This window comes from Gigantopelta aegis, chromosome 15, assembly GCF_016097555.1.
Source record: "Gigantopelta aegis isolate Gae_Host chromosome 15, Gae_host_genome, whole genome shotgun sequence".
In the NCBI taxonomy this organism is placed as follows: Eukaryota; Metazoa; Mollusca; class Gastropoda; order Neomphalida; family Peltospiridae; genus Gigantopelta; species Gigantopelta aegis.
In genome coordinates, this window is record NC_054713.1 from 39155673 (window position 1) to 39169266 (window position 13594).

The window sequence follows — 13594 nt, forward strand, 5'->3', positions numbered from 1 at the left end:
AAATGAAATAAGTTATGACCCAAACTTGATTGGAGCTATCGAGTTTACTCTCCTTATATAACCACTCCTTATATAACCAATGTTTTATATGTTATTATATGTATAGCTCCAAATGTTTGACATCTAATGGCTGGATCATTCCAGCCAGTGCTCAACAACTGGTGTAACAAATGCCGTGGTATGTACTATCTTGTTTGTGGGATGGTGCATATAAAAGATCACTTGCTGCTAATCGAAAAGAGTATCCCATGAAGTGGCGACAGCGGGTTTCGTCTCTCAATATCTGTGTGGTCCTTAACCATATGTCCGACGCCATATAACCATAAATAAAATGTGTTGAGTGTGTCGTTAAATAAAACATTTTTATATGTATAGCTATAGATTACATATAGATTACATATAGATTACATAGTTTCATTATTACATGTCTGGGGCCAATTTCACTAAACATTGTAAGTGTATGTCTGCGACTAGCAGTTATACCGGGCATACATATGTTTGGCATCTATTTCACATGGAAAATTACATTATTATGGAAGATTGAGCATTTTAATGACTATTGAAAATTAAATATGTGTATTTCTAACTATATTTGTTTTACTATAATAGTAATAAGAATTGTGTTTTAGTCGTATAGATTTACGTTTATGTGTAAAACTAGGCTTTTGTTTTATGAAATTGGGCCGTGTTTTTGCGTGAATATGAACCTTGGTGCATGTTTGCGAGGTGTCAATTTCGTGAATGATCGACTAACGGTGAAAATAATACATGCCTATCAGGGCTAGCTCTGGCACTCGTCAAAATGCCAATTGCGAATTTTGAAACCAGATGGCAAATTTTATTTTTATTTGGCGATATAATTTAATGTAATAATTGACATTTAAAAAATAAAGCTGTTGATTTTTGCCATTTGAAGTTTAATAGACAATTTGTTGAAATGTTTTACTCACCCAGAGCTAGTCCTGCATATAAAGTTTGTGACTTGATGTTTGGCGTTAAAGATGTATTTATACACAGACATTTCCCCCCCCAGTTTACAGTGTTATAATGATTTATATATCACGTGACCATTTTGTTTACTTAAAGAGAAACACTTTTGCTTGCAGAGGATAGATTTTCAGGGGTTGGGAAAAAAAAAAAATATATATATATATATTTTTTCATGGAAGCATGATTTTAACCCCCTAAAACTTTGCTGGTCACAATCTAGACCTCCCCCTGCCTGAAGAAAGTTAAATGTGAAGTTTAGAAAGCCATTTTTATCACTTTTAAAGAAGTGTTTTCATACCATGTTTGACCCAACGTATATTGGAGGATATACGGTATATTTGATAATATTCTGTTATGTAAATTTCAGGAGGAAACTCGAAAACGGCTATGATTGCAGCTCTCAGTCCTGCAGATATCAACTATGATGAGACACTCAGCACTCTAAGGTTTGTGCATTTTTATAAACTTCCGAATAAAATATTTATTTTAGGTGCACATTTTGATTAATGAAAATAGAAGAAAAAATTTTTTTAACACTTTACTTAACTTCTGCTCAGCAGTACATACTGGTATAAACAGCTGACACCACCCCACCTTTAAACATGTTTTTCGTAAACTGCTATCACCACTCCTCCCTTAAACATGTTTTTCATAAACTGCTATCACCACTCCTTCCGTAAACATGTTTTTCATAAACTGCTATCACCACTCCTCCCTTAAACATGTTTTTCATAAACTGCTATCACCACTCCTCCCTTAAACATGTTTTTCATAAACTGCTATCACCACTCCTCCCTTAAACATGTTTTTCATAAACTGCTATCACCACTCCTCCCTTAAACATGTTTTTCATAAACTGCTATCATCACTCCTCCCTTAAACATGTTTTTCATAATCTGCTATCACCACTCCTCCTTTAAACATGTTTTTCATAATCTGCTGACACCACTCCTCCCTTAAACATGTTTTTCATAATCTGCTGACACCACTCCTCCCGTAAACATGTTTTTCATAAACTGCTATCATCGCTCCTCCCTTAAACATGTTTTTCATAAACTGCTATCACCACTCCTCCCGTAAACATGTTTTTCATAATCTGCTGACACCACTCCTCCTTTAAACATGTTTTTCATAAACTGCTATCACCACTCCTCCCGTAAACATGTTTTTCATAAACTGCTATCACCACTCGTCCCGTAAACATGTTTTTCATAAACTGCTATCACCACTCCTCCTGTAAACATGTTTTTCATAAACTGCTATCACCACTCCTCCCATAAACATGTTTTTCATAAACTGCTATCACCACTCCTCCCGTAAACATGTTTTTCATAAACTGCTATCACCACTCCTCCCTTAAACATGTTTTTCGTAAACTGCTATCACCACTCCTCCCTTAAACATGTTTTTCGTAAACTGCTATCACCACTCCTTCCGTAAACATGTTTTTCATAAACTGCTATCACCATTCCTCCATTAAACATGTTTTTCATAAACTGCTATCACCACTCCTCCTTTAAACATGTTTTTCATAAACTGCTATCATCACTCCTCCCTTAAACATGTTTTTCATAAACTGCTATCATCACTCCTCCCTTAAACAGTTTTTTCATAATCTGCTATCACCACTCCTCCTGTAAACATGTTTTTCATAAACTGCTATCACCACTCCTCCCGTAAACATGTTTTTCATAATCTGCTATCACCACTCCTCCTTTAAACATGTTTTTCATAAACTGCTATCACCACTCCTCCAGTAAACATGTTTTTCATAAACTGCTATCACCACTCCTCCCGTAAACATGTTTTTCATAAACTGCTATCACCACTCCTTTAAACATGTTTTTCATAAACCGCTATAACCACTCCTCCCGTAAACATGTTTTTCATAAACTGCTATCATCACTCCTCCCTTAAACATGTTTTTCATAAACTGCTATCACCACTCCTCCCATAAACATGTTGTTCATAATCTGCTGACACCACTCCTCCCGTAAACATGTTTTTCATAAAGTGCTGACACCACCCCTCCTTTCAAAAATGTCTATTATTCTTACCCTGTGTAACTGCTAAAAACAATATATATTGATAATTTGAAAAAAACCCCTCAAGAACCAATTAATATTGTCTTTTAAGTGATACAACAACTTTTTATTAGTTTTTTTTATCACATCAGAATTTCATTTTTTTTAAATACCAGGGGACTAACAAATTGCGAAGTTAAAAATTTTGAGGTATGAACAATTACACTGCAAAATGTTGTGGGAGGGAAAATCAAACTCGGTATTAGAAAGGAAGTGCTGGTGATTAAAACAGTGGGCACATTGTTTTACATCTTTCAGATTGAATCGATATCTGTCGGTGGGCCCATTAGGCTATTTCTCGTTCCAGCCAGTGCTCCACAACTGGTGTAACAAAGGCCTTAGTATGTACTGTCCTGTCTGTGGGATGGTGCATATAAAAGATCCCTTGTTGCTAACCAAAAAAAGTAGTCCATGAAGTGGCGACAGCAGGTTTCCTCTCTCAATATCTGTGTGGTCCTTAACCATATGTCCGATGTCATATAACCGTAAATGAAATGTGTTGAGTGTGTCGTTAAATAAAACATTTCCTTCCGACACCATATAACCATAAATAAAATGTGTTGAGTGTGTCATTAAATAAAACATTTCCTTCCTTCCTTTCAGATTAAATTGATAGGCTTGCAGGATGTACCTAGCACTCGCACCCTCAGAAATGAAAGTCTGTCACATGTTAATACTTTGTATTCTGTTAAATGTTTTTGATGTACAGTTAAAAAAAAAAATTCCAGGTACGCAGACCGCGCCAAACAGATTGTCTGCAAGGCTGTTGTCAATGAAGATCCGAATGCCCGACTGATCCGAGAACTGAAGGAAGAGGTGCAGCGGCTCAAAGAACTTCTGGCTAACGAGGGAATCGAAGTCCAGGAAGGAGGTACAAACAAGATATAAATATTTATAGGATATTAAACAAGCTTCATTTCTTATCATGTTTATGTCCCGAGTGATATAATTTTCAGTTGTCACAAGCTTTAGCGAGTAACAATGGAAATTATTTCATGAGAGACATAAGCATGATACGAAATGGTAGCGAGTTTAATATTCTATTTATTACCCATAATCAATGTTTATTTATATCACTCAACTTATTTGATTGATGTTCCTGTAAGGTTGTAGTGCATGAATCGATTACGTCATCATGTAACATTGAAGTGATACGTCCCACTTGCTGTTCTAGTGGGACGTATCACTTTGATATTTTGCAAGATATTTTTAACGATGTGGGTAATAATGTCTCATCTTAACAGAGTTGATAGATGAGATATGAGTGTTAGTTTTCTGATGGCTGGGACACCATCAGTGTTTGCATTTACAGGGCTCGACCTTAACAGAGTTGAGAGATGAGATATGGGTATTAGTTTTCTGATGGCTGGGACACCATCAATGTTTGCATTTACAGGGCTCGACCTTAACACAGTTGAGAGATGAGATATGGGTGTTAGTTTTCTGATGGCTGGGACACCATCAATGTTTGCATTTACAGGGCTCGACCTTAACAGAGTTGAGAGATGAGATATGGGTATTAGTTTTCTGATGGCTGGGACACCATCAATGTTTGCATTTACAGGCCTCGACCTTAACAGAGTTGAGAGATGAGATATGGGTATTAGTTTTCTGATGGCTGGGACACCATCAGTGTTTGCATTTACAGGCCTCGACCTTAACAGAGTTGAGAGATGAGATATGGGTGTTAGTTTTCTGATGGCTGGGACACCATCAGTGTTTGCATTTACAGGGCTCGACCTTAACAGAGTTGATAGATGAGATATGAGTGTTAGTTTTCTGATGGCTGGGACACCATCAATGTTTGCATTTACAGGGCTCGACCTTAACAGAGTTGAGAGATGAGATATGGGTATTAGTTTTCTGATGGCTGGGACACCATCAATGTTTGTATTTACAGGGCTCGACCTTAACAGAGTTGAGAGATGAGATATGGGTGTTAGTTTTCTGATGACTGGGAAACCATCAATGTTTGCATTTACAGGGCTCGACCTTAACAGAGTTGAGAGATGAGATATGGGTATTAGTTTTCTGATGGCTGGGACACCATCAGTGTTTGCATTTACAGGCCTCGACCTTAACAGAGTTGAGAGATGAGATATGGGTATTAGTTTTCTGATGGCTGGGACACCATCAATGTTTGCATTTACAGGGCTCGACCTTAACAGAGTTGAGAGATGAGATATGGGTGTTAGTTTTCTGATGGCTGGGACACCATCAATGTTTGTATTTACAGGGCTCGACCTTAACAGAGTTGAGAGATGAGATATGGGTGTTAGTTTTCTGATGGCTGGGACACCATCAATGTTTGCATTTACAGGCCTCGACCTTAACAGAGTTGAGAGATGAGATGTGGGTGTTAGTTTTCTGATGGCTGGGACACCATCAATGTTTGCATTTACAGGGCTCGACCTTAACAGAGTTGAGAGATGAGATATGGGTGTTAGTTTTCTGATGGCTGGGACACCATCAATGTTTACATTTACAGGCCTCGACCTTAACAGAGTTGAGAGATGAGATGTGGGTGTTAGTTTTCTGATGGCTGGGACACCATCAATGTTTGCATTTACAGGCCTCGACCTTAACAGAGTTGAGAGATGAGATATGGGTGTTAGTTTTCTGATGGCTGGGACACCATCAATGTTTGCATTTACAGGGCTCGACCTTAACAGAGTTGAGAGATGAGATATGGGTGTTAGTTTTCTGATGGCTGGGACACCATCAATGTTTGCATTTACAGGCCTCGACCTTAACAGAGTTGAGAGATAAGATGTGGGTGTTAGTTTTCTGATGGCTGGGACACCATCAATGTTTGCATTTAGATCCAATGTTTAGTTCCTATGTTTAGCTCTGTTTTTTCACAATCTGTAAGTCCTAGACCAATGAAGGTTTGTTTAATATTGCATCTATGAATGTTCATCTCTATTGTTTTAAAATTTATGACATTAAAATTTTAATGAATTAAATATGCTGAATGTGTATTTAAAAATTTCAAATCCTTCTTTGGAGACTGTCAAATTGCTGCTAGCATCGTTAATGTTTTTTATTTCTGTGTATCAGTGATTTTAATCATTTATTTTTATTTTTATTAATTTAAAAGCATCATTTGCCATAATCAAATTTTAAATGGCAAAGGATTCATAAATGACTAAATTTATTCAATTTTCTATTTTAAAACATATTTTAATTGTTGTTATTTCCATAGCCTTAACATTTACAAAGCATTTAAAATTAATTTTTGGTATTTTTCAGGAGCTGGACAAATTTTGAATGCCTCTCGATCTCGAAAACAATCCTTGACAATCGAAGGTGGCGAGGATGCCATGGAAAGGCTGAAAATGTCGGAGAAGTTGATCGCAGAGCTCAATGAATCATGGGAAGAAAAACTACGAAAAACTGAGGCTATTCGAAAAGACAGGTGGGTGTAGTTTCAATTTGATCTAATTTAAAGATTCTTTTCTTCTTTTTTTTTTAGTTTGTTAGGTGACAACAGCTATGTTCAAGGCAATAGCTCAAAACAGTTGTGAATGTTGGACAAAATGAAATCGGAATTTTTGTTTTGCTTTGATGAAATTAGCAAGCAACATTAAGGTATACATTTCTGACTGGTGGCAGCGGTGATGGCATAAAGTTTTTTGTTTGGGTCCAGTGTTGTGTTTTTGTATTTAGCCCTATTTCTCGCAAAGTGTGACGTCAGTAAAACGTTGTTTATAGATTTTCATCTCAATGCATGTTATATTTAAAAAAAAAATATTTTTTTACTTTAATTTGTTATTTAAAATTTTATCTTTTTTTTCTTCTATTTCTTAAGAACAAGATTAATCCTAAATATTACATCCCATATTATTTTTTATTCACTGAATTCTGATTTTCACATGTACTAAGGACAATGTATTTTTCTATATTTCCAGGGAGGCGGTGTTGGCAGAAATGGGTGTTGCCATTAAAAAAGATGGTGGAACTATTGGAGTGTTTTCTCCCAAAAAGGTAAGTTGATTCTCGTTTAATGTTTTATTAGGATTTTTGTATATGCCTTCTGAATTCTAACTTGGTACAATCAGTTTGGAAAATAAAACTGTTAAGATCTTTTCACATTTGAGTAAAATGGCACATTGTTATAGTTCTGTGTTATGCAATATGCATGGTGTTAACTTGTCAAGAGTGCCTCACAACAGACCATTCAAGACTCTGGTATGTGCTGTCCCATTTTTGAGAAGGTGCATATAACAGATCCCTCGCTGTTTTATCAGTTTGGAATATTATGCACTAGTTGTAGGGGTCTGGTTGGGATGGGAAAACCTGAGTCTGTAGACGGCAATTGATTCCATGATCCAACATGCCTCAGACAGATGCTCAAAACAATTCACATGCGACAAGTCAAACTAGTGCATTCCCCTAAGGATAGTAGTCTGGTTAAAATATCCCAACAGTCTTTTTCCTTTGCTGTTTCAATTCTGACATCTTTTCCTTTTCCTCTGTCTTAATCTGAATGTTTTCAACATCACCTGTCCTCAAGGGTACTAGTTTGAGAACAGGTGATGTATCTATAAAAGAGAAAACACTCTCAAGTTTTCTCCAATCTGGTTTTTTCACATGCTTTATTTGAGACTTTTATGTTTTTGTTTGTGTTTAAGAGAAACAGGCTTTGTAAATAAGACCAAAATGTTTTTATAATAACCCACGTGTATTCGGTGGTATTTTACAGCACCATTTATTTTCGTCTGTACAGTATGAAAAGTTTTCCGCTCCTTTTTGTTATTTCAGTCTCCGCACCTGGTGAACCTGAACGAAGACCCGCTGATGTCCGAGTGTCTGATCTACTACATCAAGGACGGCACGACACGCGTCGGCAACCACCATGGCAGCAACATGCTCGACATACAGCTCAATGGAACCCACGTGCTCGAAGACCACTGTATATTTGAGAACAAAGACGGTAGGTTCATTCTAATCTCTGTGTGTGTGTGTGTCACACAGTTCTTTACATTGTGTTTTTATTTAACTGTAGGTTCATTCTAATCTGTGTATGTATGTGTGTGTCACACACAGTTCTTTACATTGTGTTTTTATTTAACTGTAGGTTCATTCTAATCTGTGTGTGTGTGTGTGTCACACAGTTCTTTACATTGTGTTTTTATTTAACTGTAGGTTCATTCTAATCTGTGTATGTATGTGTGTGTCACACACAGTTCTTTACATTGTGTTTTTATTTAACTGTAGGTTCATTCTAATCTGTGTGTGTGTGTGTGTGTGTCACACAGTTCTTTACATTGTGTTTTTATTTAACTGTAGGTTCATTCTAATCTGTGTATGTATGTGTGTGTCACACACAGTTCTTTACATTGTGTTTTTATTTAACTGTAGGTTCATTCTAATCCGTGTGTGTGTGTGTCACACACAGTTCTTTACATTGTGTTTTTATTTAACTGTAGGTTCATTCTAATCTGTGTATGTGTGTGTCACACACAGTTCTTTACATTGTGTTTTTATTTAACTGTAGGTTCATTCTAATCCATGTATGTGTGTGTGTCACACCCAGTTCTTTACATTGTGTTTTTATTTAACTGTAGGTTCATTCTAATCCATGTATGTGTGTGTGTCACACACAGTTCTTTACATTGTGTTTTTATTTAACTGTAGGTTCATTCTAATCCGTGTATGTGTGTGTGTCACACAGTTTGTTACATTGTGTTTTTATTTAACTGTAGGTTCATTCTAATCCGTGTATGTGTGTCACACACAGTTCTTTACATTGTGTTTTTGTTTAACTGTAGGTTCATTCTAATCCGTGTATGTGTGTGTGTCACACAGTTCTTTACATTGTGTTTTTATTTAACTGTAGGTTCATTCTAATCCGTGTATGTGTGTGTCACACAGTTTGTTACATTGTGTTTTTATTTAACTGTAGGTTCATTCTAATCCGTGTATGTGTGTCACACACAGTTCTTTACATTGTGTTTTTATTTAACTGTTGAATTTTTATATTGATGTTCATCATCACTTTTATTTGTTTGCATTACCATGGTTACCCAATGCAGGGCTAGCTCTGACACTCGCCAAGTTCGCCAATTGCGAATTTTAAAAACAATTGGCAAAATTTATTTTAATTTGGCGAATAAATTTCTTGTAGTAAATGTTATTTTATTAGAAAATACTTGGGTTTTTGCCATTTTTTAAGTTTAAATAGATGATTTGGCGAAACTTTCTGATCACCTAGAGCTAACCCTGCAATAGCCGATGTATGTTTCGTGCTGGGGTGTCGTTAAACATTCATTCATTCATTCATTCATTCATTCATTCATTCATTCATTCATTCATTCATTCCATGTGTGTCAATGCACAATCACATGTATCTCGTAAGAATGTTTTTGTACGATGGATCATATTATGGTATAGCATTGTCCGTCTGTCTGTATGTCTGTCGGTGAACTCTTTCTTGTCCACGGCCGAGACGTAGCCCAGTGGTAAAGCGTTCGCTTGATGCGCAGTCGGTCTGGGATTGATCCCCGTCGGTGGGCCTATTGGGCTATTTCTCATTCCAGCCAGTGCACCATGACTGGTATATCAAAGGCCGTGGTATGTACTACCCTGTCTGTGGGATGGTGCATATAAAAGATCCCTTGCTGCTAATCGAAAAGAGTAGTCCATGAAGTGGCGACAGCGGGTTTCCTCTCTCAATATCTGTGTGGTCCGTAACCATATGTCTGACGCCATACAACCGTAAATAAAATGTGTTGAGTGCGTCATTAAATAAAACATTTCCTTCCTTCCTTTTATATTGATGTTCATCATCACTTTGTTTGCATTTACCATAGTTTGACACCCAATGGCCGATGTATTTTTCATGCTGGGGTGTCGTTAAACATTCATTCATTCATTCATTCATTCATTTCATTCATTCATTCCATGTGTGTCAATGCACAATCATATGTATCTCGTGAGAATGTTTTTGTATGATTGGTCGTATTATGGTATGGCATTGTCCGTCTTGTCTGTACATCTGTCTGTGAACTCTTTCTTGTCCAGACCATATCTTGCATACAGATGCATACAGGACCATCATACCTCACATGTAGGAACAACTTGTGATGGTGGTGTGTCGTGTACTATTACTAGGTCACTGTGACCTACTTTTCACGGTCTACTGTACATAACAGTAAATCTTTATCTGGACCATATCTTGCATACAGATGCATGTACAGAACCATCAAACCTCACATGTAGGAACAACTTGGCATAGTGGTATGTCACATACAATTACTAGGTCACTGTGATACAAATAGCGGGCGTATCATGTATCTCACAGGTACTCTTGTTTTAAAGAATTTTGTAAGCATATATTTATGTACACTATATATACTTCTATTCTATATATTATGTGTTGTTCTTTTAAGTATAGTTTAATCGTGGTTTACTAGTTTACCACTGTCAGTGGGCCCATTGGACTATTTCTTGTTGCCATCAGTGCACCACGACTGATATATAAAATGCTGTGGTATGTGCTGTCCTGTGTGGGATGGTGCATATAAAATATCCCTTGCTGCATTAGAAAAATGTAGCGGGTTTCTTCTGATGACTACATGTCAGAATTACCAAATGTTTGACATCCAATAGCCGATGATTAATGAATCATTGAGCTCTAGTGGTGTCATTAAACAAAACAAACATTAACTTTCGGTTTCAGCTGGTAATAATTTTATATTGCGCTCTGGGGGGGGGGGGGGGGGGGGGGGAGATGTAGCCCAGTGGTAAAGTGCTCACTTGATGTGCTGTCGGTTTGGAATCGATGCCCGTCGGTGGGCCCATTGGGCTATTTCTTGTTACAGCCAGTGCACCACGACTGGTATATCAAAGGCCATGGTATGTGTTATCCTGTCTGTGGGATGGTGAATATAAAAGATCCCTTGTTGCTAACCGAAAAGAGTAGCCCATGAAGTGGCGTCAGTGGGATTCTCTCTCAATATCTGTGTGATCCTCAACCATATGTCCGATGCCATATAACCGTAAATAAAATGTGTTGAGTGCGTCGTTAAATAAAACATTTCCTTCCTTATTCTATTTAATTAAAAAACACTTTGACATTAAATTTGATTTTGTTTGTGTGTTGCAGGTGTCGTCACTCTTGTTCCGTTTGAAGATGCGCTGTGTTACGTGAATGGGCGACAGGTCACGGAACCGACTAACTTGAAAACCGGCGCTCGCGTCATCCTCGGCAAACACCATGTGTTCCGCTTCAATCATCCACAGCAAGGTGTGTGGCTATATTTGTAGAATGATGCATTTTATAACTGTATAGTAATGATGGGCATGACTTGTAGAGTTCATGGTCCTCACCAGCGCCCAATAACTGGTACATCAAAGTTTGTGGTATGTACTGTCCTGCCTGTGGAAAGTGCATATAAAAAAATCCCTTGTTGCTCTTTAGAAAATACAGCCTGTGGGAGAAATAGGTTTTTGTCTTTCTGTCTTTAAAACATGCCAGTCAAATATTTTATTTTGCCTTTGTATCATTTGCACATTAAAAAAAAAAGGTAGTCTCTAATTCATAAATATTTAAATAAATGTGTCAATTTATGTCATGTTTTTTTTTATTTAATAGAGGAGACTGTTAACAAATAGAAACATTGTTTCATTTTCACTCATGGACAGCTCCCTCATTTATACGTTTGTTCTTTGCAGCGCGCCAGAGTAGAGCCCTAATGACTGAGTCGGTGGAGGCACCAATTAGTAAGAAGAGTTTTCCATTTTCACTCATCTAGAACACTTCCATTCTCACTCATCCAGAACACGGTTTCACTCATCTAGAATACTTCCATTCTCACTCATCCAGAACACTTCCATTTTCACTCATCTAGAACACTTCCATTCTCACTCATCCAGAACACGGTTTCACTCATCTAGAACATGGTTTCACTCATCTAGAACACTTCCATTTTTCACTCATCTAGAACACTTCCATTTCACTCATCTAGAACACTTCCATTTTCACTTATCTAAAACACTTCCGTTTTCACTCCTCTAGAACACTTCTGTTTTCACTCATATAGAACGTTTCACTCATCTAGAACATTTCCATTTTTACTCATCTAGAACACTTCCATTTTCACTCATCTAGAACACTTCCGTTTTCACTTGTCTAAAACACTTCCATTTTCACTCGTATAGAATGTTTCACTCATCTCGAACACTTCCATTTTCACTAATCTGGAACACTTTCATTTTCACTCATCTGGAACACTTCCATTTTCACTCATCTAGAACACTTCCGTTTTCACTCGTCTAGAACACTTCCATTTTCACTCATATAGAACACTTCCATTTTCACTCGTCTAGAACACTTCCATTTTCACTTGTCTAGAACACTTCCATTTTCACTCGTCTAGAACACTTCCATTTTCACTTGTCTAGAACACTTCCATTTTCACTCATATAGAACCCCTTTCCATCTTAACGTATCTGAAACAGTTCCCCTTTTTACTTGTAATCATTTTCATGTATCTATACTGACGGCCAAAAGAAACTATATCCAGAAAAACTTATTTAATTTCCTTTATAATTAGGATAATGGAAATAAAAGGATGGTTAAATATCTTTATGCTTTTATGGAATAAAAGTTTGTTCCCAAAATGCCAAAACAGCACTCTCGTGAGCATATATAGCTGTTTTAAGCATGCAACATAATTTGGTTTTTCTCCAGTAGTCTCTTAAGTATTGGTATAGTTTCTTTTGGACATCAGTATATAATACTTTTCCATTTTCATTCATCTTTAAAAAAAAATTCATTTATCACTCATCTAGAACACTGTTTCACTAACACAGAACTTCTTTCCATTTTTGCTTATTTAGAACATTGAGTCTGGCATTTGGAGTCATGTTGAACAGTTTGCAATTTCACTCATGAAAAACACTTCATTTTCACTCATTGATTGCACTTCCATTTAGAACACTGTATTTACTCAAAATACCAAAACATTTCAATATGAAAATGTATGAACCCGTTTAGTGGAATAATTTGACCTCATAGTAATTTGACATGCTATAATGGCTATAAAACTTGATTTTGTGTCTTTAATGCGATATTAAATGTATGATTTGATAATGTTAATTTTTGTTTTATTTAAAGTATTACAAATTAATAAAGTCTTAATTTGTTTTTCAGTGGAACCTGTGGACTGGAGTTTTGCTCAGTTGGAATTGCTGGAGAAACAGGGAATAGATCTGAGAAAGGAAATGGAACAACGGTAAGAAGAATATTTTTAAGTCCCCTACCGGTCCATGTACAGTTACATATCAAGTTTGACTTTCATGGGGATTTCCCATTGGGCTATTTCACACTGCAGCCAGTGTATATCAAAGGCTGTGGTATGTGCTACCCTGTCTGTGGGATGGTACATATTAAAGGTCCCTTGCTACTGATGTAACAGTTACATATCAAGTTTGACTTTCATGGGGATTTCCCATTGGGCTATTTCACACTGCAGCCAGTGTATATCAAAGGCTGTGGTATGTGCTACCCTGTC

General features: G+C 36.8%; 1 protein-coding gene across 11 annotated transcripts in view; it reads left to right on the forward strand.

Moving 5' to 3' along the window:
* The window catches only part of LOC121390710 (kinesin-like protein unc-104), a 127555-nt gene that overhangs the window by 43428 nt on the left and 70533 nt on the right, over nt 1–13594 (forward strand). For all 11 annotated transcript variants that reach the window (XM_041522598.1, XM_041522600.1, XM_041522602.1 and 8 more), the window contains 8 exons: nt 1358–1436; nt 3803–3945; nt 6327–6492; nt 6986–7061; nt 7839–8010; nt 11185–11325; nt 11754–11801; nt 13234–13315. In XM_041522598.1, the coding sequence (XP_041378532.1) occupies nt 1358–1436; nt 3803–3945; nt 6327–6492; nt 6986–7061; nt 7839–8010; nt 11185–11325; nt 11754–11801; nt 13234–13315 (907 nt within the window). The remainder of the gene's footprint in view (nt 1–1357; nt 1437–3802; nt 3946–6326; nt 6493–6985; nt 7062–7838; nt 8011–11184; nt 11326–11753; nt 11802–13233; nt 13316–13594) is intronic.